This window comes from Thamnophis elegans, chromosome 13, assembly GCF_009769535.1.
Source record: "Thamnophis elegans isolate rThaEle1 chromosome 13, rThaEle1.pri, whole genome shotgun sequence".
NCBI lineage: Eukaryota > Metazoa > Chordata > Lepidosauria > Squamata > Colubridae > Thamnophis > Thamnophis elegans.
This window is the reverse complement of record NC_045553.1, coordinates 5,104,614-5,131,248: the sequence shown is the minus strand read 5'-3', so window position 1 is coordinate 5,131,248 and position 26,635 is coordinate 5,104,614. Positions and strand designations below refer to the sequence as shown.

Here is a 26,635-nt window from a genome sequence, read left to right as displayed (position 1 = left end):
TTTTATTGTGGTTGTCGTTGTCGTTATTGCATCTGCTTGATATGGACCAAAGCTGTGTGTAGAAGTTACATTTTTCTTCCGTAAAAGTCATTTCTGTCCAATTTGGCAACTTGTCCCAGCCTTGCCCTCACATCTGGATAATTGAACATGCTACATAAGATTGTGGAGGATAGAAAGTTCACCAGCGGGGCCCCAGAAGGGACCTCTCTCCATTTCATCTCCGGAAACTGATCCAGGCAGTCGAACGGTTTTGCAAGAAACCGGAAACAGACATTCGCTTTCCCCCCTCCCCATCTTTCAACCTAGGAGATCCTCAAATTGTCACACGGAACGTCAAGCAAGGGGAGACAGGAGGTGGCATCCTATTGGTTGAAGCCTGGGAGCAGGAGTGGCAGAAGCAATGGGAGCAATTGCCCCCCCGAGTTTCACCCCTGCCGAGATCTCCCAATGGATTGGTACTTTGCTTTCAAGACCCTAAAGGCCACGTCGGGGGTGGGATTCAAAAATTTAGCAACCGATTCTCTGCCTGGTTGCTGGGTGGGAGTTGGCCATGGTGGGCATGGCCTACTCAACCTCCTGCACTGTCGTGGGGAGGGGTTTCTCCCTCCCCAGGCTCCAGAGGTTTTTCTCAAGGCTCCGGGAGGGTGAAAACGGGCCTGTTTTTGGACTTCTGGTACTTCCGGTATGCCCATTTTTCTGCCCTCCCAAGGCTCTGGAGGCTTTCCCCGAGCCTCCAGGAGGGTGAAAACAGCCTCCCCTGGGCTCCAGGGGACTTCGGGAAGGCTCATTGTTTGCCCTCCCAGGGCCTCTGCGCAGACTCTGCACACCTAGCATCCAAAACGGGCCGCGGGGAGACTCCTGGGAGGGGCGGGGTGGGGTGGGCATGGCCAGCCAGTCCTTGAAACTACCAGTTTGGCAAACCAGATATAAAATTAGCATTATTAGTTTGCCTGGTTGAATCCCATCCCTGGGCCACGTAGGAGGACAATTGCTCTCCTAGACTTCAGGATATGGGATATCTCCATTGCAGTGGTGGGTTCCAGCTCCTGTTGCAACTGTTAAGCTGCAACGGGGTCGGGTGTCCCCCACGTCCATGCCTGCAGCGTGCGCATGCATACCCACCACCCGCGATGTTCCAGCTGCTCGGGGGAGCATTGCACCGGCACAATACGTTCTGTGCGTGTGCACAATTGCCACGGTTGCTCAAATAGAGGTAAGGAGCATTGGCGGACAGGTGGGCTCTCCGGAGCACCATACCGAAACGGTACCTGGTGCTCCCAACAGGCACCAGTACGCCCATACTGGGGCATACAGGTCATATTCTATCACTGCTCCACTGTCAACGACGGACCCAAAAAAAGTAGAATAGGGAAAGGGATGTAGACATTTGATGATGTTGCAGGGAGAAAGGAATCCACCCCTCTTCCATCACCACCCAAGTGGTCCAGAAGCACAGGTCCAAAACTGTGTATTTTGTTGTTTAGGGAGATGGCAAGAAGGTGATGTAAGACCGACAGTCAGAAAGGCCGGTCTGTGCAAGAATTGTCGGTAGAGTATAAAGGATCAAGTATCCAGTTTACCTGGCAATATATGTTCTGGGTTTGCTAAAGAAACAACTAACAAAAAGGGAATCTGTGTGGTCGATCAAGGGAAGGAGAAGATCTGGCAGGATTTCCAATCTTCACCAGCTGTAGCTCCACTTAGAAAAACCTCCCCCCCCAATCTTGCAATATATTTTTAAGAAAAACATCGCGGCCCCCTCCACAATCTTTGGGATACCAGGGACCTGTTCCATGGAGAGAGGGTTTTTCCACGGACCAGTATAGTTTTGCATGCTGCCTACGTTTCCGCGGACGGGACTTCGCTTCTTTGCACGGTCCGGTTTCTGTCATGCCGCGGACCGGTGTCGGTCCACGGACCGGCGGGTTTGGGGACCCCTGAACTAGAGGGCAAACTTTGCATTTGGTCAGGGAAGAGGATGCCTCTGAGGCTGGGAGGGGAGACAGAGCCAAAGAGATGGGGGCTCTTTCAATTTGCACGCAAGGCAGATGACAAAGCCGGTTGACACCGTTCTACTTCCCGCTGGGAAGCCACAATATCTGCCTGCGTTAGGGGATCAACTTGAATCTTCTTTCCTGCTTCTCTGGGCAGAGCCACAAAGGCAACCAAAGAACAAGCGAGGAACAGAGACAAAAGGAGGCAGGAACAACCTGGCTGAGAGATTTGAGTAGTTGGAGATGGAGGGTTCCGTTGTACTGAACTTTGGACCCGTGGGAAACGGCCAAGAATTATACACGTATGTAGAAAAAGGAAGAGAAGAGCAGAAAGCTTGCATGGGTTGCTCACTCACAAAGCTTCAGATTGTTTCTCCGGGGAGGGAGCCCTGGAATCATGGTGTGAATCCTGCCAGGGGTGGAGGAAAACACCCTGTAACCTCCATGGTTTTTGTAGTCAAGCTAGTCCAAGCGACTCGGGGGAAGGTGGAAGGAACCATCCCAAACATGGCTGCCTCACCAATCGGCGAACACAAGACACGGACAGACATGATGGAGGAGAGGCAGCTGCGCAGAACGCAATGGAGGCAGGAGAAACGTTGGGTGGAGGGAGGCCCCCCCAAAACACCATCTTCTCAGTCCTTCAGGTTGGCTTCCAAGACTCCCTGGGCGGTCAGTTCAGCCAGGACATTGTCCAGATAGTTTGAGTCAGGGTAGCCGTGGCCAGTCAGGTTGGAACCAAATTCGGTTTTGTGGTGGATCTCGTTCCAAACCACAGTGTCCGATTCACCCGTCGTGTTCGAGGTCCCGATGGTGAAGATGAGCCGGCGTTCCCAAGCCACAATGAGGAGTTTCAAAATCTGAAGGAGAAGAAGGCAATATATATATACATATATATATATTAAAAATACCCCTTCTCACTCTTGTGGTTGGTCTGTGTTTTCCTCAATCTCGGTCTTCTACCAGGGACTTGGGAGCTTGAGGGTACTCAGCAGGATCTTAGCTGTTCCTAGAACTGCAACTTTTCTGGAGGGAGAGAGATCTGATGTCATTCTTGGGATCTGTTGGAGTCCCAGCCCCAAGGATTCCTACCTTTTGGCTGTGACTTTCCACAACCTCTCCAGCTCCTCCTTCAGGCCTGCTACTTCTCCAGCTTCTCATACTCCTTCCTGATCTTGCTCTCACTTGGCACCTCTACAACTATTACCACACAGTCTTCTGGTCCTTCTACTACCACAATGTCTGGTCGATTGGCTTCCACCTGCCTGTCTATCTGGACCACCACTGTCTTCTGGTCCTTCTACTACCACAATGTCTGGTTGATTGGCTACCACCTGCCTGTCTATCTGGACCACCACTGTCTTCTGGTCCTTCTACTACCACAATGTCTGGTTGATTGGCTATCATCTGCCTGCCTATCTGGACCACCAGTCTGGTCCTTGTCTATTATCATAATGTCTGGTTGATTGGCTACCATCTGCCTGTCTATCTGGACCACCACTATCTTCTGGTCCTTCTACTACCACAATGTCTGGTTATTGGCCACAATCTGCCTGTCTATCTGGATCACTACTGTCTTCTGGTCCTTCTACTACAACAATGTCTGGTTGATTGGCTACCACCTACCTGCCTATCTGGACCATCAGTCTGGTCCTTGCCTATTATCATAATGCCTGGTTGATTGGCTAACACCTGCCTGTCGATCCGGACCACCACTGTCTTCTGGTCCTTCTACTACCATAATGTCTGGTTGATTGGCCACCACCTGCCTGCCTATCTGGACCACCAGTCTGGTCCTTGTCTATTATCACAATGTCTGGTTGATTGGCTACCATCTGCCTGTCTATCTGGACCACCACTGTCTTCTGGTCCTTCTACTACCATAATGTCTGGTTGATTGGCCACCACCTGCCTGTCTGTCTGGAAGTCCCACAGGTGGTAGCCAATTAACATCCCGGTAGACAAGGACCAGAGGACAGTGATGGTGATAGATGTAGTGGTGCCAACTGAAAGCAACATGAGGAAGAAAGAGAACGTGAAATATCAGGGCAAATACCAATAACAGAAGCAATGGTATCACGAGGGTAAAGAACGGGGACTACTTAAGTATGCTCCACTTGAAGTCCACTGAGGTCAGGGAAAGGGAGCATTTACCTTTCTGCCTTTCTCATTGTCCGGAAGGTAACAGTGACGTGGGAATCCTCGTGCGGTGAACTTTTTCCCAGGATTTGGATGTTCTATGCCCTGCTTAAGCAAAACAAAAACAAAGAAAGTTGGAAGATGCAATAAAAAAATGTATCCATTCCACAAATGTGTGTGTTATGGAAGGGAGCACAGATAATCCTCGACTTACAACCAAGTTGAAGTTACAATGAAGTTAACATCCATTAGAAATCACAGGCAGTCGTGAAAGAGCCAGGGTGGCGCAGTGGTGACAATGCAGTACTGCAGGCTACTTCTGCTGACTGCCGGTTGCCAGCAGTTTGACGGTTTGATTCTGATGGGCTCAAGGTTGACTTAGCCTTCCCTTCTCCTATTGCAGGCAAACTCTGCCCACTGCCACGAGTTTGATTCTCACCAGCTCAAGGTTGAGTCAGCCTTCCCTCCTTCCGAGGTGGGTCAAATGAGGACCCAGATTGTTGGGGGCAAAAGGCTGACTCTGTAAACCGCTTAGAGAGGGCTGTAAAAGCACTTTGAAGCGGTAGATAAGTTTAAGGGCTATTGCTATTGTCTTTCCTTCCTTCCTTCCTTCCTTCCCTCCCTCCTTCCTTCCGGTTGACTCTTCCATCCTTCCGAGGTGAGTAAAATGAGGAAACCCAGATTGTTGGGGGCAAGAGGCTGACTCTGTAAATGGCTTAGAGAGGGCTGTAAAAGCACTGTGAGGCGGTATATATGTCTAAGTGCTAGTGCTATTGCTGGCAAACTCTGCCCACTGCCACAAGTTTGATTCTCAACAGCTCCTTCCGAGGTGGGTCAAATGAGGACCCAGATTGTTGGGGGAAAGAGGCTGACTCTGTAAACCACTTAGAGAGGGCTGTAAAAGCACTGTGAAGCGATATATAAGTCTAAGGGCTATTGCTATTGTCCTTCCTTCCTTCCTTCCTTCCTTCCTTCCTTCTAGTTGACTCTTCCCTCCTTCCGAGGTGGGTCAAATGAGGACCCAGATTGTTGTGAAAAAAGGCTGACTCTGTAAACCACTTAGAGAGGGCTGTAAAAGCACTGTGAAGTGGTATATAAGTCTAAGGGCTATTGCTATTGTCTTTCCTTCCTTCCTTCCTTCCTTCCTTCCTTCCTTCCTTCCTTCCTTCCTTCCTTCCTTCCTTCCGGTTGACTCTTCCATCCTTCCGAGGTGGGTCAAATGAGGACCCAGATTGTTGGGGGCAAGAGGCTGACTCTGTAAACCGCTTAGAGAGGGCTGTAAAAGCACTGTGAAGCGGTATATATGTCTAAGTGCTAGTGCTATTGCAGGCAAACTCTGCCCACTGCCACAAGTTTGATTCTCACCAGCTCAAGGTTGACTCAGTCTTCCCTCCTTCCAAGGTGGGTCAAATGAGGACCCAGATTGTTGGGGGCAAAAGGCTGACTCTGTAAACCGCTTAGAGAGGGCTGTAAAAGCACTGTGAAGCGGTATATAAGTCTATCACTATTCTCATAGTCCTCAATTTAGTTCATGTAGCGACCATTCAGAGTTACAATGACCCTGAAAATAGGGACTTATGACCATTTTTCATACTTAGAGCATCCCTAGCGAAACGTGATCAAAATTCAGACCCTTGGCAACTGATTCATTTTTATGACGGTTTGATGATCTCCTTTGGCGACCTTCCGAAAAGCCAACTCAACAGGGATGTCAGCTTCACTTCACAATCATGTTACTAACTCAACCACTGCAGTGATTCACTTAACAAATGTGGCAAAAAAAGGTGGTAAAACAGGGCAAGACTCACTCATCCCAAATGTTTCACTTAGTCATATAAATTTCCTGGGTCCATCATGGTTGTCCATCAAAGGTGGACCTGCAATGCATTCTCACCTGGATCCCCGCAGGAATGTTGTACACAATGCGGATAGTTTTGCAATCCGGATAGCCGGGAAGAGAGTGGGGGATAATGTGGAATTCCATCTTTCCAGGGGGCTGAGTCCCTGTCTTCTCCCCATAGATGGCCTTGCAAGTGGGGCACTGGAGACTGCCATCCTGGAGAGGCAGAAGAAAGCAAGAAGGTGAGGAGGAGGAGGAGGAGGAGAAGGAGGAGGAGGTATAGGACTTATTTACAATCTTATTTCATTTTTAGTGAAAATTAGTAGTGACTAAATTAGTGGACCAGCAAAATACTGTGGACACAATGTACTTAGACTTCACCAAGGCATTCGACAAAGTAGACCACAACCTACTTCTTGGTAAGCTAAAAAAAAAAAAGTGTGATAGATGGCATCACCACCAGATGGATTTGTAATTGGCTCACAAACTGTTCTCAACAAGTAATTCTTAATGGGTCTACTGTCAGCCCTGCAATTATATTCCTGTTAGGATCTTTGGCCTGCTACACTTTCTCTTACTTCATTATGCTGTTTCATTGGTGTAGTTGTTGGGAGGGGGGAATAGAAAGGAGTAGGATTGTGGAATGGGTTGTTGTCATTCTTTTCTAGAAGACCAAGGCCATCTTTTGTCTCTGCACCTTTGCACCTGACCGGAAGCAGCTGGGTGGAGATGCTAGCGTGGAAGAAGACGATTGGACCTCGTGATGGATTTGTGGGCGTGGGGACAAGATTGTGAACTTTTAACTGGGTGAAATCCCAGGAGGCTCTTTAGAATTGGGATTTCACAGATGTGCTAAGATGTCTGATTTATTAAATTGGAACTTTAAGGATCGCTTTGCCTTGGACTCTGATTTAATTCTTCATGATACTTGGAACGTTGACATCTACATCTACACGGAGGCAAGTACCCTGTTTTCCTGGAAAAAAAAAAGACCTTCCTGGATAAGAAGCCCAATCGGGACTTTTGAGCACATGCACTAAAATAAGCTCTCCCCCCCAAAAAAATATTGCAACACAGCAGCAGCCACGAGGTGACCACGCTCGCCGCCTCCTGCACCTCAAAAATAATAAGACCTCCCCAAAATAAGGCCAAGTGCTTATTTTGGGGGTCAAAAATAAATAAGACCCTGTCTTATTTTCAGGGAAACACGGTAAGCAGAAGGTTCCATCTTAGGCCGGACTCTTCAATATCTTCATAAATGACTTAGATGAGGAAATAGATGGGGAACTTACCAAATTTGCGGATGATACTAAACTGGCAGGAATAGCTAATATATCCTAGAACAGTGTTGGTGAACATGGAAGAGCATGACACTTCCAGTACGTATGCCATAGGCTTACCATCACAGCCTTAGAAGATAGGCTCAAGATCCAGAGGGTTAGTAGTATAGTCTTTATTGTACAAAATAAATACAACAAAACTGGATCTTGACGGACTTGAACCCTGGGCCTTATCCATCCATCCATCCATCCATCCATCCATCCATCCATCCATCCATCCATCCATCCATCTATCATTATCTGTCTGTCTGTGTCTGTATCTGTGTCTACCTACCTACGATCAAATTTATATATCTCATCTCATTGTTTGGGGCAACCCCATACATTTCTTCACATATTTCTATTTCTTCTCTGTTCTCAAGTTCTCCACATTATAAAACAACTTGGGCTCAACTCTGTTTTCTGCAGGGGGAGGGGAAATTGAGACTTTCTGCCCCCAAACCAACAATGGCCTTTCCCCCCGCCCCCCCCCCCCCGATTCCCACCAGCCACCCATTGGAATCTGGGCTCACCTTATTGCCGTTGTTATACATGGCAACGAGACAGAGGAGGTGGTACATGTGCCCGCATTTCCCCAGTTTTCCTACCAGTTCCGGCTTGGCACCCTTGTGTCTAAGGATGCCCTCGTAGCCTGAGGAGGACACCAATCTCTCCATGCAGATGGTACAGTCCTGTTGGGGGAGGAGGGGAGAAACAAATAAGGGGTGTCAGCAATAACTAACAAGGAGGGAGGTTGGATTCCAGGAAGCTGCAAAGCACTGGGAGTAAATACCCTGTTTCCCTCAAATAAGACCTCCCCGGATAATAAGCCCAATCAGGCTTATTATAGCAGGAAATCCCGCTTTCTAGCTAATATAAATCCCGCGACACAGCTGATCGTTGGAAAAACCAGTTCGCCCAAACCGGTAGCATTTTCTTTACTATTAGTTCAGGCGAATGGGTTGCATTTTTACTACAAATTCGGGCGAACTGGTCCGAACTGATAGCATTTTTTTTTACGACCAGTTCTGGCAAATGTGTAGCATTTTTACGACTAGTTTGGGCGTATAGGTAGCATTTTTACTACTGGTTTGGGTGAATCGGTAGCATTTTTACTACCAGTTTGGGCGTATAGGTAACATTTTTACTACTGGTTTGGGCGTATAGGTAACATTTTTACAATTGGTTTGGGCGTATAGGTAACATTTTTACTACTGGTTTGGGAGTATAGGTAACATTTTTACTACTGGTTCGGGCGAATAGGTAGCATTTTTACTACCGGTTTGGGTGTATAGGTAACATTTTTACTACAGGTTCGGGCGAATAGGTAGCATTTTTAGTACCGGTTTAGGTGAACAGGTCCGAACCAGTAGCATTTCACCCCTGCCTCGGAGGTTTTCTAGTCTACTTCTAGCTCTAGTTTTAATCCAGTTCTAGAGACAGATTGTTGTTTGGAGAGCTTGCACCAAGGATGAACCAGAAGCAATATATCCCCAACAATGAGAACCCCGAGGCAGGCATATTCCTCAAAGAACATTTTGTTAAAGGTAAAGATTTCCCCCACACATATGTGCTAGTCCTTCCCGACTCTAGGGGGCGGTGCTCATCTCCATTCCAAAGCCAAAGAGCCAGCACTGTCCGAAGACATCTCCGTAGTCATGTGGCCGGCATGATTCAACGCGAAAGGCACACGGAACGCTGTTCCTTCCCACCAAAGATGGTCCCTCTTTTTCTACTTGCATTTTTTAACATGCTTTCAAACTGCAGAAGCTGGGACAAGTCACGGGAGTTCACTCCGTTACGCGGCGCTAGGGATTCGAACTGCCGAACTGCCGACTTTTTGAGCTTGGCATCTTAGCCACAGAGCCACCACGTCCCTTGAAACCTTTTATTGGGACATATCAACTTGGCACAGACTTGGAAAACTGGCTCTAACTTCCCGCTGGTTTTACACCCAATTAAAAGTGAAAGTTTGTCACTTCCTTCCAGAGTCACCAGTCACATGGTCCAGCCCAGTTGCTAGGTGACTTCGGTCTCCACCTTTCGAACACCTGCATGATTCCCAGGGGAAATAATTTCATTTTTGGCTACAAACACCCCAGCTATCTTTACATCCCTCCCCCTCCCTGGCTCCTTCGCTCGGGGCTGTGTCAACCCTGAAGCGATGAGAAGAGAAATCTCCCTAGAGAGCCACCGAGAAGGAAAAATGGCCACATTTCAGCTGGTTTCAGGGTTGACATGGACTTCATCTCTTGAACATGCTCAACAGTGGTGGGTTTCGGATCCCGCTGCAACCTCCACGACGCCTCCGCGATGCCTCCGCAATGTTCCAGCTGCTCGGCGGAGCGTCGCACAGGAACCATGTGCTCTGTGCGCGTAAGTGCCGAAAAGCTCAAATACAGGTAAGGTGCTCCGGCGGGCGGATGGGAACAGTACCAGGTACTCCGAGCAAGAACCAGTACGCCTGTACTAGGGCATACCGCCTGCAACCCTCCACTGATGCTCAAGCAATCTCTGTAGCAATCTCCCCATTGGTCTCGGACGCGCTTCAAGGTGCTAGTCGTTACTTTTTAAAGCCCTTCATGGTTAGGACCTGGCTACCTGAGAGACCGCCTCCTGCCATTTACCTCCCAACGACCAATAAGATCACACAGATTGGGCCTCCTCCGGGTGCCGTCGGCCGGTCAATGTCGGTTGGCGGGTCCCCGGGGGAGGACCTTCTCTGTAGCTGCTCTGGCCCTATGGAATGATCTCCCCGTAGAGATCCGGACCCTCACCACTCTTCCGGCCTTCCGTAAGGCCACGAAGATCTGGCTGTTCCAGCAGGCCTGGGGCTGTGATTAGTATCCAGCCCCACTCCAACTGTATGCATGTTGTTGATATTTTTAACACTTGTATTTTTTCTTAAATTTTTAATATATGTTTGTTTTGCCTGTAGCTGCCCAGAATCCCTATTGCCAATAAATTGAAATTGAAATTGAAATTGTAGGTGGAAACTCATAGTCACTGATGCCTTCAGTGACTCAGAATCCTGCAATGTATCACAGAACTATTTCATGATAACAACTGCAGCCACCTTGGTGCAAATGTAAGCACTTTCCTCTTGCTGGAAATGACACACCCGAGATCTCATGTCTAGCAAGTCATTTGCTTCTATTTTTAATCCTTATTGTATCTCAAAGCTCCTCTTCTTTTAAACACCTCGAGGCTCCAGGATTTCTCCCCTTTTACGCACAACACTAAAGCACAGAATAATAGGGCTGGAAGGGACCTTGGAGGTCTTCCAGTCCAATCCCTGCTCAAACAGGAGACCCTATAACATCCCAGACAAGTGGGATTGAAAAGCTCTTCTTGAAAAGCTCCAGTGATGGATTCATATTTACCGACAAAGAAATAAAGGAAGAAATAGTAAAGAATCTATTTCAAGGTATTAGGTCTTGTCAGCTAGCCATACCCTTTCTGGGATTCAAACTTGGGCTGCTACATATAGGTAGATGTATTAACCTCTAAGCCACAGGTTCTCCTCGCTTTGTCAGCTGCACCAGGGATATGGGAAGGAGCAAACTTCGCAGGCAGTCGCTTTCACGACAAATCATTTTGTGTTCAATTTATATTTACAACAAAGAAATAAAGGTATACTAGTCTCTTTATGTTAGACTCTTTACTAGCCTGCATTAGTCTCCCTTATCAGTAAATACAAATTTAACACAAAAATAGTTTGTTAGCAACTGCATACGAAGGCTCCTGGATTGGGGCTGAAAGGCGAAAGGAAAGCAGCATGCTATGTCCCATATCCTTGGTACAGCTGACAAAGCGAGGAGAACCTGTGGCTTAGAGGTTAATACATCTACCTAATTGCAAGCAGCCCAGGTTCGAATGCCAGAAAGGGAATGGCTAGCTGACGAGAGCTAAATAGCTTGAAATTGATTCTATACTAGTTCTCTCTTTAGTTCTTTGTCGGTTAAATGTAATTGAACACAAAAATAGTTTGTCGTGAAAGCGACTGCCTGCGAAGGTTCCTGGATTGGGACTGGAAGGCGAAAGCAGAAGTGGTATGTTCCGTCTGAAATTTGGGTAGACCAGGTTGCCCTGACAGAAAAAAAAACTTCCAGTGATGGAGCACTTGTAACTTCAGAGGCAAGCTGTTCCACTGATGGATTGTTCTCAACATCAGGAAATACTAGATTGAGAGGGAGAAATCGATCCACTTGTGCCTGGATGTTTTAAACTTTTTTTTGCCACATTGGTGTCGTCGGAAAGTGGGGTAACTCACCTCATCGGGGGAGTTCTTCACTTTCTGGATGTAACGTCGCACCACATCCTCAGGATTTCTGCCTGGAGAAAAGAGAAGAATCAGTGTTGACACAAAGGCACGAATTCACCCACACAGTGGTGAGAATCAACTGGTGTAACAACTGGTTTGCTGAGCGGTGTGCGAAACACACGCTCCGCCCACGCGGAGTGCCTTTGAAAACAGCTCTAAGACTTACTGTATTTTCGGAGTATAAGACACACCCCTTTTCCCTCAAAAAAGAGGCTGAAAATCTGGGTGCGTCTTATACACTGAATACAAGATTTTTGCTTCCCAAAACCCCACCCACTTTGCAAAAAATGGCCGTGCATAGCTTTTAGGAGGCTTTCAGAGAACTCCTGGAGGCTGGGGAGGGCAGAAATGAGCAAAAAACGGCCCGTTTTTTTGCTCAATTTCACCCTCCCCCAGTCCCCAGAAGCACTCTATAAGCCTCCTAAAGGTTATCCATGCCTTTTTTTTTGACAAAAAACAAGCCTGTCTTCACAAAAAATGAGCCGTTTTTTGCTCGTTTTTGCCCCCCTCCCCTCCAGACACTCTACAAGCTTCCTAAAGCAGTGTTTCTCAACCTTGGCAATTTGAAGATGTCTGGACTTCAACTCCCAGAATAATGCTGGCTGGGGAATTCTGGGACTTGAAGTCCAGACATCTTCAAGTTGCCAAGGTTGAGAAACACTGTCCTAAAGGCTATTCATGCCCTTTTTTCGGGGGGAAAAACACAGGACCTTTTTCACGAAAAACGGACCGTTTTTGGGAGGTTTGCAGAGTGGAAAAACTTTTTTTTTCCAATTTGCCTCTTCAAAACCTTGGTGCGTCTTATACTCCGGTGCGTCTTACACTCTGAAAAATACGGTACCTTCTGCTGCAGCCCTGGTGATAAGCCGTGCTTATCAGCTGGGCTTCAAACAAAGGAAATTTAGGACAGACCAGCGCAGGGACAGGAGGGAGGGGTCAACTGATCACCGGAACTACTGGTTCACCCAAACTGGTCCAAACTGGCTGAATCTCACCCCTGACCCACACCCATAGAGACAATGAAAACTGTCTTCTTAGACGATGGGACTGTGGATGTTAGTCCACTGCTCTAGTCCTCATGAAAGTCATTTTATACCTCTCCATTCCCACTTGTGCCAATTTCAGTCAAAGCATTGCAAAGTCTCCTGGTTCAGGCGTACAGATAATGATGGCTGCAGGAGGCTCCGCCCACCCGCCCCAATGTAATGTGCGAGCACTGCGCATGCACAGAAGGTGGTATGCAGACAAGGCACATGTGATTGAAGCGAGCGCATGCATGCTCACATTTGCGAACCGATAGAGAAGGTAAGTGAATCCCAGCTCTGGTTTGACCCTACCCAGAGCCAAACAGTTCACTCTCTATGGCCTTTCAGAATTTCCCACAATGCTCAGGGAACTTGATGAAGCATCCCTCCTGGGTAGGATGCAAAATGGCCACCGAGCCTCAAAGGATCCCAGTGGCAGTGCCCAATGTGTGACCACCCACATTTTAATCCCTCAGAAGGCAGGGAGGAAGACAGCTTACTCTTCTTCAAATGTTTCTTCTTGGTTTTACGGCAAATGCCGGTAATGCCCGGCACTGCCTTCATGTCGCTCTTGTTGACAGGCGGGGGGTGCAAGATGGGCTTTGGAGCTCGCGTCAGGCAGACGGGCAAACCCGCTGCACACATCAAGATGCCGGTCATTCCTGAAACAGAGAAAGTGAATGATTCCAATAAAATTCATTCCATGTGTTCTGATTTAACAGATCTCTAGATTTAATGGACTTTTGGATTTAACAGACTTTGGGATTTAACAGACCTCTGGATTTAACAGACTTTGGGATTTAACAGACTTTGGGATTTAACAGACTTTGGGATTTAACAGACCTCTGGATTGAACAGACTTTTGGATTTAACAGATTTTGGGATTTAACAGACCTCTGGATTTAACAGACTTTGGGATTTAACAGACTTTGGGATTTAACAGACCTCTGGATTGAACAGACTTTTGGATTTAACAGACTTTTGGATTTAACAGACCTCTGTATTTAACAGGCATGACTACCATATTTTACTAAAAAGGCATCATTTCATGTATTACTCTTACCTGCCAAGGCAGGGTGGACTGGACCAGTTCCATTCAGATTCTTCACTGGGAGAGCAGGAACCCTAGAAGAGATGGAGGAGATTTGAACAGGGATCCTTGAAGGAACACAAGCTTTTGGGACATCCCAAAAGGGTATTATTTTACCCTCAAAATCTTCCCTTGCAGCCTGCCAAGCACCTTAATCTACCTGACTTTCAAACAAACAAACACATCGCTTTCTCATAGTAGAGAATATATCTACTCAGTTGAGTATGTTGGGTTCTCAGAATTGGTTGATTTCCTGCAGATGTTTCATTACCAGGCTAAGTAACATCATCAATGTCCCAAAAATTCAGAATACCATTCCCCTCCCCCCCGGGAATCCTTTGTAAAATATTCTTCAATTTGAAAGTTCTGATCCAGCTGGTCTCCTCCTCCAACACCTCTTCCCCCTTCTCTTTCCCTTCTCCTCACCCTCCGCCCTCCTTCTCCACCTCCCCTTCCTCTTCCTTTTCTCCTTCTCCTCCACCACCCTTCTCTTCCTCCTCCTCTTCCTCCTCTTCCCCCTTCCCTTTGCTTCTCCTCCACCTCCTCCCTCCTTCTCCATCTCCTCCACTTCCCCTTCCTCTTCCCTTTCTTCTTCTCCTCACCACCCTTCTCTTCCTCTCCTCTTCCTCCTCTCCCTTCCCTTTTGCTTCTCCTCCCACCTCCTCCCTCCTTCTCCATCTCCTCCACTTCCCCTTCCTCTTCCCTTTCTCTTCTCCTCCACCCCCTTCTCTTCTCCTCCTCTTCCTCCTTCCCTTTTGCTTCTCCTCCACCTCCTCCCTCCTTCTCCATACTCCTCCACTTCCCCTTCCTCTTCCCTTTCTCCTTCTCCTCCACCACCTTCTTTCCTCCTCCCTCCTCCTCTTCCCCCTTCCCTTTTCCTTCTCCTCCACCTCTTCCCTCCTTCTCCAACTCCTTCTCTTCCCTTTCTTCTTCTCTTCACCTCCCTTCTTCTCCCCTTTCCCTTCTCCTCCACCTACTCCCTCCTTCTCCACCTCTCCTTCCTCTTCCCTTTCTCCTTCTCCTCCACCACTCTTCTCTTCCTCCTCCTCCTCTTCCCTCTTCCCTTTTCCTTCTCCTCCACCTCCTCCTTCCTTCTCCATCTCCTCCACTTCACCCTTCCTCTTCCCTTTCTCCTCTCTTCCATCTCCCTTCTTCTCCCCTTTCCCTTCTCCTCCATTTACTCCCACCTTCTTCACCTCCCTTCTTCTCCTTCTCCTTAAATGTGTGTGTGTGTGTATGTGTGTGTGTGTGTACTTGTGTGCATTACTATATATGGATCAATGTACAAATATGTCTGCATGTATGTATGTGGTTATGGGCATATATCTTGTGTGAGTGTATTTATATGCATGGATACCCATGTGTCTGCATGCATGTTTGCATCAGGCTAGCTGCTAGCACATGGTTAGGAAATGCAGAATAACAACACAACAGAGTAACAGTGTTGGGAGGGACCTTGGAGGTCTTCTAGTCCAACCCCCTGCTCAAGTAGGAGTCCCTACACCACTTCAGACAAATGGTTATCCAACCTCTTCTTAAAGACTTCCAGTGTTGGGGCATTCACAACTTCTGGAGGCAATTCTGTTCCACTGATTAATTGTCCTCACTGTCAGGAAATTTCTCCTTAGTTCTAAGTTGCTTCTCTCCTTGATTAGTTTCCACCCATTGCTTCCTGTCCTGCATTCAGCTGCTTTGGAGAATAGCTTGACTCCCTCTTCTTTGGTGCAGCCCCTGAGATATTGGAAGACTGCTGTTGTGTCTTCCCTAATCTTTTCAATAGACCAGAGTCTAGACAAACCCTATTCCAGCAGCCGTTCTTTCTATGTTTTAGCCTCCAGCCCCCTAATCCTCTTGGTTGTTCTTTCTCCCATGCAGATGTTCCCAAGGATTATAAGTAAATGAAGAGAACATTGACTTTGTCAAACATTCATTAGTAAACTATTCCTTTGTCACCAGCAGGATTAACCCCGTACGATTCCTCTCTAGCACAACCAGATGGGCAACCACATTTTCGCTGCAACTCGGGGTGGGGGTATCTTCGTTGGAGGGGCTAGCAGAAACGCAACCAAGCCCCCCCCCACACAGCAAAATTCTCTTAACCCTCCAGATGGTCCTACGAGCAGAGCTGTTAAAAATAACCAACTTCCCCTTCTCTGGCCAACAGGACCAGTTTTGACAACTACGAGTTATTTCTCAAGAAAGACACTCCCACCGCGTGTGCGTGTGTTTTCCTAGGTTTTTTTTAATATATATATTTTTATTGTCTACATATAATGTATTGAATATTGTCCTGGTCTTTTATTTGCCAGAAAAACCAAAGTGGAAACAAAGAACATGTATGCTATTTAAACAGTGCGAGTGCTCTACAGTTATTTTTGAGCACCAAATTCTAGAATGTCAACTTTATCTATCTATCTATCTATATCTATCTATCTATCTATCTATCTCTATCTATCTATCTATCTCTATCTATCTATCTATCTATCTCTATCTATCTATATCTATCTATCTATCTATCTATCTATCTATCTATCTATATCTATCTATCATCTAATTTATCTCTATATCTGCCTGCTGCCTGCCTGCTCTCTCTCTCTCTCTCCCTCTCTCTCTTCTATCTATATTTATCTCTATATCTGCCTGCACTGCCTATCTGCCTCTGTGTGTATCTGTATCTCATCATCATCTCTCTCTCTCTCTCTCTCTCTCTCTCTAATTTATATTTATCTCTATATCTCTGCCTACCTGCTCCTATCTGCCTCTCCCTCTCTCTGTATCTGTATCTGTATCTCTCTCTCATCTCTCTCTCTCTAATCTATCTCTATATCTCTGCTGCTATCTGCTCTCTCTCTCTCTCTCCTATCTCTGTGTACTCTCTCTCATCTCTCTCTCTCTCATCTCTCTCTCTCTCTGTGTATCTCTCTCTCTCATCTCTCTCTCTCTGTCTATCTATCCACCCATCCATTCATCCATCATTCTAATGCCTACATTCTAATACCTACATAGCATCCATGTCCCACTTAACCTGACCTCTTCGTATTCCAACTTTACCTCGTATGTCTAACCATGGTAGAATCTGTTCCATGGAGTAGCTTCCCTCCAGAAGTTGTGAATGCCCCAACACTGGAAGTCTTAAGAAGATGTTGGATAGCCATTGTCTGAAATGGTATAGGGTTTCCTGCCTAGGCAGGGGGTTGGACTAGAAGACCCTCCAAGGTCCCTTCCAACTCTGCTATTGTATTGTATTCTATAGCATAGTGTTCTGTATCTCCTTTAGCTTATATTTTTAGCGTTACTCTGTCCATTTCCGCACAGACCAGTATCTTTATCGTCTCCTCCCTCTGAATGGGGTATTTTCGCTCTCCCACTGCTGCGCATACACTATATTCTTGCTGCGGTCAAGATGTGTAATGTTAGGTATATCGTCCCTTTATCATAGCCATCAGATATAATGCCTAATTATAGGCATATTTAGGAAGGAATTATTGAGTCTTGTCATCTGCACCTCTATAACTGTATGATTTGGCTCTGCAACCCAACAAGACAGACAGAGACTTCAGAGGATGATTAGAACTGCAGAAAGAAACAATTACTGCCAACCTGCCTTCCATTGAGGACCTGTGCACTGCACGAGTCAAAAAGAGGGCCAGGAAAATATTTATAGACCCCTGGCATCCTGGAAATAAATTGTTTCAACTCCTACCCTCAAAATGAGGCAATGCACACCAAGACAACGAGACACAAGAACAATTTCCCCCCGGAATGCCATCACTCTGATAAACAAGCTGGGACGACTAATGGGAGCTCGCCCCATTACGCGGCGCTAGGGATTCAAACCGCCAAACTGCCGACCTTTCTGGTTGAAAAGCTCAGCATCTTAGCCACTGAGCCACTGCATCCCTCTCTCTTACACACACACACACACACACACAAAACCACACACGTTCTTTCTTTCTAACTCCTTTCTGCTGACTCCAAGAGTCATCTCAGGTGCCAGCAAGCAATAAATCTCGGAGAGCAATTTTCCCATTGGCTCATCTTACCCAGTTGTTGACATAGCAGATCCTGCAAGGAAGAATAGTCGTTGCGTAACATTCACAATCGCAACAGACAAAAGAAAGAAAAAAAACCCGAACAGCACTTAGAAGGAAGTGCATGCAAAGTGCAGCAAGAAAACACAATTTTAAAAGGTGGCTGGTTTTTTTCTGGGTGTCGAAGGAACTTGCTCTAAACCAGTTTCATTTTTACTAATGAATCGATATAAATAGGCCATTTCTGGTATACCAACCTAAAAAAACAAAGCCTATCTTTTGTAAATGGAGAAGATTTAGAATAACAAGAGTCGAAAGGGACCTTGGAGGTCTTCTAGTCCAACCCCTTGCTCAGGCAGGAAACCTTATACCACTTAAGACAAATGGCTATGCAACCTCTTCTTAAAAACTTCCAGCGTTGGAGCATTCACAACTTCTGGAGGCAAGTTATTCCACTGGTTTCCGGGCTGTTTTTCAAGGAAATTTCAGGCCTTTTTTTGAGCCTGTTTTTGTACCCAAAATCCAGCTGGGAAACACAGGCCTGGAAAACGGCCTTGGAAAGGGCCCCCCGAAAACAGCCAAAAATAGGCCATTTTTCAGGGCTGTTTTTCAAGGAAATTTCAGGCTTTTTTGCGAGCTTTGTTTGACCTCAAAGAACCAAGCCTGGAAAACAGCCTGGGGGGAAAGGGCCCGGAAAAACAGCCACAAAATAGGCCATTTTCAGAGGGTGTTTTTTCAAGGAAATTTCAGGCCTTTTTTCTAAGGCCTGTTTTTGACTCCCAAAACCAGCTGAGAAAGAACGCCTGGGAAACTGGCCTGGAAAAGGGCCCGAAAACAGCCAAAAAATAGGCCATTTTCCAGGGTGTTTTTTCAAGGAAATTTCAGGCTTTTTTTCGAGCCTGTTTTTGACCCCAAAACCAGCTGGAAAACAGCCTGGGAAACGGCCTGGAAAAGGGCCCGAAAACAGCCAAAAAATAGGCCATTTTCCAGGGTGTTTTTTCAAGGAAATTTCAGGCTTTTTTTCAGCCTGTTTTTGACCCAAAAACCAGCTGGAAAATAGCCTGGAAAACGGCCTGGAAAAGGGCCCGAAAACAGCCAAAAAACAGTTCATTTTTCAGGGAATTTTCAGTCCTTTTTTTTGAACCTGTTTTTGACCCCCAAAAAACAGCTGAAAAACAACCTGCAAAATGGCCTGACAACAGCTTAAAAAACAGGCCATTTTCCAGGGAATTCTCAGGCCTTTTTTGAGCTGCTTCTGACCTCCAAAACCACCAGAAAATGGCCTGGAAAATGGGCCCAAAAATGGCCTCATGCACGCCATAAACCAGAAGAGCAGCTGGTGATGGCACTCATACCCACAGAGAGGGCTGTGAGTGGCATCTCTTGCACGCATTCCATAGGTTTGCCATCATGGCAGTAGGAGATTTGACTCCAGTGGTGGGATTCAAATAATTCACCAATCAGTTCTCTGCCCTAATGACCAGCTGGGTAGGCGGGGCTCGGTGGTCATGTGATCATGTGGGCGTGGCCAAGTCAATGTCACTCAGGTTGATGGGCACTTCGCCTTAGTTGTTACAATGGTAATAAGGGTTAACTTGAGAGGCAGTTTCTGTAAGCAGGGCAATAAGGATTAGGCTAGAAACAACACCAGAATGTTTCCTTCCTGCCTTCCTTACAGGATTAGCCCTGTAAAGTGGGAAAAACAAAATATTTCTTCCAACAACTGGTTCTCCGAACTGCTTAGAAAGTTACCAACCGGTTCTTCCGGATAGGTGCGAACTGGCTAAATCCCACCACTGTTTGACTCCCTCATGACATGGCCATTGGCCAAGGTTTGGACAGATGCTGGAAAATGTGTAGAGGAAGACCCAATCTCTCTGTAAAACATCTGCTTGAAGAAGACGATGTGAATGGGACAATGAACCGATGAACGATGAACATCCGTGACATAAACATCCGTGAGACAATACTCTTCCATCCCCTATGGATCCCCTATGGGTATAGATGGAACGGAAGAGCTGTGTAGATAGTTGATAGCTGGCTGGCTAACAATATGTAGGCAAATGGATAATGGAGAGATGATAAACAGCTAAGTGAGGGAAAGGTAGATTGATAGATGATAGGCAGTTATGTAGATAGGTAATAGAGAAGTGATTGATAGATAAGTCGGTAAAACATAAATAATAGATAGATGATGATGACAAAGAGACGATCGGGCAGAGTGAGATAAATGTGTATTTGTGTGTAAGTTATCTCTGGGGATATAGGGGTTGTGCACAGGAGATAGATAGATAGATAGATAGATAGATAGATAGATAGATAGATAGATAGATAGATAGATGGATGATAGAGACAGAGACAAACAGATTTCACAGGTAGGTAGGTAGGTAGGTAGATAAATAGATAGATAGATAGATAGATAGATAGATAGATAGATAGATAGATAGATCGATAGATAGATAGATAGATAGATAGATAGATAGATAGATAGAGACAGAGACAAACAGATTTCACAGGTAGGTAGGTAGGTAGGTAGGTAGATAGGTAGGTAGGTAGATAGATAGATAGATAGATAGATAGATAGATAGATAGATAGATAGATAGATAGATAGATAGATAGCTAGATGGATGGATGGATAATAGAGACAGAGACAAACAGATTTCACAGGCAGGTAGGTAGGTAGGTAGGTAGATAGATAGATAGATAGATAGATAGATAGATAGATAGATAGATAGATAGATAGATAGATAGATAGATAGATAGATAGATAATAGAGACAGAGACAAACAGATATCACAGGTAGGTAGGTAGGTAGGTAGGTAGGTAGGTGGGTAGATAGATAGATAGATAGTCTTATAACCCTAATTGCTAGGATTGTTACTATTATTGTTCCTAATGTTATTGTTCCTATTACTATTGTGTGGATGCTACTACTGTTGTTATCGTTACTGTTACTATCCTAGTATTTATTTATTAAGTTTATGTGCTGCTCATCTCATATCGAAATGACTCTGGGCGGCTTTTAAACTTATTGTTAGGACTTGCTATTCTTATTGTTGTTTTCATTTTCTTATTGTTGTTGTTACTACGGCTGTTATTGTTAACGTTATTGTTCCTATTGTTATTGTTCCTATTTCTATTGTTGCTGTTGTTACTAGTGTTAAAAAGGTAAAGGTAAATGTTCCCCTCGCACATATGTGCTAGTCGTTCCCGACTCTAGGGGGTGGTGCTCATCTCCGTTTCAAAGCCAAAGAGCCAGCACTGTCCGAAGATGTCTCCATGGTCATGTGGCTGGCATGACTCAACGCCGAAGGTGCACGGAACGTTGTTCCCTTCCCACCAAAGGTGGTTCCTGTTTTTCTACTTGCATTTTTTACGTGCTTTCGAACTGCTAGGTTGGCAGAAGCTGGGACAAATCACGGGAGCTCACTCTGTGACGCGGCACTAGGGATTCGAACCGTCGAACTGCCGAACTTTCTGATCCACAAGCTCAGCGTCTTTGCCACTAAGCCACTGTGTCCCTTGTTATTAGTGTTACTGCTCGTGTTATTGTTGTGATGGCTGTTAGTCCCTATTGTTGTTTCTGGTGTTGTTATTGCTATTGGTATTGCTATTATTATTCTTAATTTTCTTATTATTGGAACAGCTGGTGGAATTCTAAGGGCTGTTACTCCACCAGACAATGGATCTGGAAATAGGGGGGGGGGGGAAACGGAAATCCTGCTATTTTTAAAAATACGATGCTAATTGTCACCATCGCTTAATTATTAGGTTACAACTTTTAATAATTTACAAAAATAAATTAAACATTCAATAAATAATTAAATATTTAGCTGAAACACAAAGTAAATTATTAATAACATCAAGCCACATTAGGACTTCCAAAGAGGCTATCTGAAAAACCATCTTTGTCCAAATGCAATTACCGTTATTCTTAATACCGGTACTGGTAGTAATACTGCTAGTAATAGTCATGTAGTAATAATACAGATCATAATATTCCACCCATGTAAAACATCCGTAACGATAAAGCAGGAATGTTTCTTTTTTTTAAATGGATTATTGTAATGCGCTCTACATGGGGCTGCCCTTGAAGAGTGTTCTTGAAGACTCCAATTAGTCCAGAATGCAGCCGCGCGAGCGATTGTGGGTGCACCAAGGTACACTCACGTTACACCTATCCTCGGCAAGCTGCACTGGCTACCTATTAGTCTCCGAATCCGCTTCAAGGTGCTGGTCGCTACCTATAAAGCCCTACATGGCATCGGACCTGGGTACCTGAGAGACCGCCTCCTGCCGATTACCTCCCAAAGACCGATTAGATCGCACAGACTAGGCCTCCTCTGGATTCCATCTGCCGGCCAATGCCGGCTGGCCACCCCCCGGGGGAGAGCCTTCTCTGTTGCAGCTCCGGCCCTCTGGAACGAGCTCCCTGTTGAGATCAGGATCCTTACTACCCTCCCGGCCTTCCACAAAGCACCAAGTCCTGGCTGCTCCAGCAGGCTGGGGGGAGCTGAGAAGCATCTACCTCCATAGAAATTGTGAATGTTGGTTTTGTTTTAATATGTTGTCTTTGTCTCGTTCCCCCCCTTTCCTTGTCTTTTGTGAGCCGCCCGGAGTCCTCCGGGAGTGGGCGGCATACGAAAAATCACAGATTTTCAGTTGCCTATTAAAACATACTAAGGAAGATATTCACATTTCAATAATTACAGGCTGCAGGAACAATTGACTATTAGTATCTATGGCTGATAGTTGTAACTCCTCTGACTGAACTCTGGATAGCTTTTCTCGGTGATTAAACAAGGAAGCTTAACTGGGACACTTTTATTTGAACTAAAAAAAGAAATCAAATATTCTCTGTTTGCTGTTTGAGCATTTGAGGGGGCCAAAAAGAGGTTTAAATTAAAAAAAAGAAAAGAAATAGAGCTGGGCATTATATTATTTATTTTTAAAATTAATTTGTTTTGGGATCATGTCTAACTCTAGAGAGCCTCCTGGTGAGTACTAGTATAATATTACAAAACAAGATTTATTATTTTTTAAAAAAATGCAATCCGCAATAAATAATGCAGAAAATTAGAAATCTGGCCAAATAGCACAGAAAACATATACAAAATACAATTAACTAGAACTGCCTTCATTCTAGCCCGAAGCGAGAATACTTGTTCCCACCTCCATAAATTTACCTATTTTGTAGTTTCCCAAACTACAAATTAGCAGCCAGGTATGTAACCAAGATGTGCATTCCCACCCGCCCCAAATTTGATGGTGTCATTTGCAGCATTAAAATATGCCTAGCACAATGCGTAAACAAACCCACAAAATTACAGAAAGCATCTATTATTATTATTTTTAAAGGTCAACATTGCATACATTTGAAGTGCCAAAATGCAATGTACTATCAAAAACTTTGCCAAAATATAACTCTCAGGAAAAGCAAGGAAAACATGTAATGTTTCAAGCAGGAAAAAACCTATGACGTTATCAATTATTGTTTTGATGATTAGATAGGAATGATAGAAAAGGGGGAATTACGTTTAGCCACAGAAAGTTAGAATTTGTGCTTATAACTGACGTAAAGAATTAATGAGTTCTCTGTATCTTTATTCTTTCTTTTCTGTTTTTCTCTTTCTGTTTTCCCTCTTTCCTGCACCTCTCTTTGATTTCTTATCATGGTTGAACTGCAGAGTTGTTTGCTTTCAGACGTTTTATTACCAAACAAGGTAACACCATCAATTACTATGGTGTTTGCTCCCTGTTTATATAGACCACGTTTATATGCAGACTAAGCTAAATCCAAAAATTCTAGGAAGTTCCTGGAAGCTTGGCATTCAGACAAATTGGCCATCGGTAGACACATAGAGATAAGTTACATTTACACACCATTCAAAATAGAAAGCTAAGAAGGAAGGAAAAAAAAAAAAAGCCACATAATCTCCAGTAGCCAATATCCAGAGAAGCAGGGATTAACACCAGACAAACAATCAAGAAGAAAACTATATCCTAATCAAATACTAAGGCGTAAATTAAAACCTCCACCAACATTGGTAGGACATGCTATTGTATATAAACAAGAAGCCAGCCTCACACTCAGTAACACTGATGTGTCAGCCTTCCAAATACCATGTAGAATTAAATCAGAGTCGAAGGCAAAACTCTGCTTAAAGTTCCAATTTAATAAAGCAGGCATATTGGCATTGTGCTGTGGGATTCCAACTCTGGAAGTTACATCAGAATCCCACCCAGTTAAAAGTTCATGATCTTGTCCCCACACCCACAGTCCATCACATGGTCCAATCTCCTTCTTCCATGCTGGCGTCCATGCCCAGCTTCTTCCGGTCAGGTGTACTGGGGCAGAGAACAAAGGATGACCTGGCTTCTAGTAAAGAATGAAAAACAATACATTCCACAATTCTACTCCTTCTATTCCCCCCCTCCCATTGACTATACTTAAAGAAACAGCATAATGAAATAAGAGAAAGTGTGGCAGGCCAAAATTCTAAAAGGAATATAAATGCAGGCCTATTGTATATAAACAAGGAGCCAGCCTCACACTCAGTAGCACTGATGAGGTTACCTAGTAGGGAATTGAAATGTCTGCAAACAAATTATTATGCTCAGAAAACACCAAGTGGGGTATTGAAATGTCTACAAGAAAATCACCAAGCTCAGAGAGCACCAAGGATCCTAGAGTCTTCCTCCTCTTCCTCCTCCTCTTCCTCCTCCTCCTCCTCCTCTTTTCCCCTCCCACAAACCTCACTCGCTTCTAGAACTAAAGATGTTACCTAGTTGGGTAATGAAACGTCTTCAAGGAAACAACCAAGCTCAGAGAGCACCAAGAACTCCACACTCCTCCTCCTCCTCCCTGCAAACCCCACGCCCTTCTAGAACTGATGATGTTACCTAGTTGGGTGATGAAACATCTGCAAGGAAACAACCAAGCTCAGAGAGCACCAAACACCCCACGGTCTTCTTTTTCTTCTTCCTCCTCCTCCCTGCAAACCCCACACCCTTCTAGAACTGATGATGTTACCTATTGGGTAATGAAACGTCTGCAAGGAAACAACCAAGCTCAGAGAGCACCAAGGACCCCACAGTTGTCGTCGTCGTCATCCTCCTCCTCCTCCTCCTCCTCCTCCTCCTCCTCCTCCTCCTCCTCCTCCTCCTCCTCCCTGCAAATCACACTCCCTTCTAGAACTGATGGTGTTACCTACATGGGCAATCCAATGCCTGCAAACCGACCACCAAGCTCAGAGATCTCCCCAGGACTCCACGGTCCTCCTTATTGTCGCCCCTGACCATTTGACCTCCATGCCTTGAGGAACACCGAGGTCTCCAACACTTACCCAGGTGGGATGGAGGCTCTGCTGTTTAAGATGGCCGCCCGCTGTGTCCCAGGCCGGTTCAGGTTATTTTGACCCGGCACTTGAGTATTGTTGGGCGCGCTTTGGCTTCGGGAGAAGGCGGCGGTCGCTTGCATCCCGTTGGCAGAACGGGACTGCTCCATCTTGGACATCCCTCCCCCTTGTATGGTGCCCAAGGACCACAAGGCCGTCCCGTTGAAAGTATTGCTCTGGCGGACGGCCAAGGTCCCGTTGCTGTTCCCCGCGTAGACCTTCCGGCGTTGGGAAGCCAAGATGGCATTGGAGGCGGCCCGGGTGCTGTTGACCAGCAGGCACTGCTGGCACGAACAAGGGTGGCCAGAGTTGGTGCCCACCGGCCAGGATTGGGACTTCGGGATGGATCCCATGATGAGCGGGTAGGCTAAGTCCATGCGCCTCCGGAGACGCCGCTTCCTCTGCGTCTGGCGGTTGACTTGCGACATGCTGTTGAAGTAGATCAAGTAGCAGAAGCCCAAGGAGGAGAGGTCCAACCACGGATGCTGCTTCTCGTAGGCGTTCTGGATGGTGATGCAGATGTCCATGTCGTAAGGCGTCCAGGAGTTGTTGTCGTTCTCCCACTCCCACACCACCCCTTTGCCGGGAGCGGAAGAGGGGTCGTAAAAATTTCTCCGCACCGGGCGCATGGTCCCTGCGAGAAAAGGAGACCACCAAGTGATATGAGCTGATGCAGCACAGGAAATAATACAATACAATACAATAGCAGACTTGGGAGGGACCTTGGAGGTCTTCTAGTCCAGCCCCCTGCCTAGGCAGGAAACCCTATACTGTTTCAGACAAATGGCTATCCAACCTCTTCTTAAAGACTTCCAGTGTTATGATATAGGACATAGTTAAACAAAGAAAGGATAATGATAATAAATTATATACATGGAGGATTAGAAAGCTTTGGTATTAAATATTATGGATGTTTAGCTAAAACAGGATATGAGGACTTAATGTTAACGGAGGATTTTATCAATAAGTAAATGAAATGCCAGCTTGTGGTTATGGATTGAATCTTGGTATATTTAAGGATGAAGGATGTTTAAATAACTGTAGTCAAATAAAAGTGGAGGTATGATGATGTTAATATAGTAAATATTTGAGTTAAGATATTTGAATTAATATGAATTATATTTGATGACGGTGGAATAGATGCACAAAAGCTTTTTGTAACCAGCTGATATACTTTTTACAATATATGTTTGTTTTGGAAATAAATAAATAAATAAATAAATAAATAAATAAATAAATAAAAAATACTTCCAGTGTTGGGGCATTCATAACTTCTGGAGGCAAGTTGTTCCCCTGATTAATTGTTCTAACTGTCAGGAAATTTCTCCTCAGTTCTAAGTTGCTTCTCTCCTTGATTAGTTTCCACCCATTGCTTCTTGTCCTGCCCTCAGGTGCTTTGGAGAATAGCTTGACTCCCTCTTCTTTGGGGAAGCCCCTGAGATATTGGAAGACTGCTATCCTGTCTCCCTTAGTTT

At 45.5% G+C, this 26,635-nt stretch overlaps 1 protein-coding gene across 1 annotated transcript in view; it reads right to left on the bottom strand.

The window, feature by feature from the left end:
* Window positions 1-26,635, bottom strand: part of DTX1 (deltex E3 ubiquitin ligase 1) — a 57,993-nt gene continuing 31,358 nt past the window's right edge. The window contains exons 2-9 of the mRNA XM_032228818.1: window positions 25,110-25,794; window positions 13,705-13,766; window positions 13,142-13,303; window positions 11,566-11,627; window positions 7,826-7,984; window positions 6,028-6,189; window positions 4,149-4,238; window positions 1-2,854 (exon numbers count right to left, since the gene is read on the bottom strand). Coding sequence (XP_032084709.1) covers window positions 2,630-2,854; window positions 4,149-4,238; window positions 6,028-6,189; window positions 7,826-7,984; window positions 11,566-11,627; window positions 13,142-13,303; window positions 13,705-13,766; window positions 25,110-25,794 — 1,607 coding nt within the window. The 3' untranslated portion in view covers window positions 1-2,629. The remainder of the gene's footprint in view (window positions 2,855-4,148; window positions 4,239-6,027; window positions 6,190-7,825; window positions 7,985-11,565; window positions 11,628-13,141; window positions 13,304-13,704; window positions 13,767-25,109; window positions 25,795-26,635) is intronic.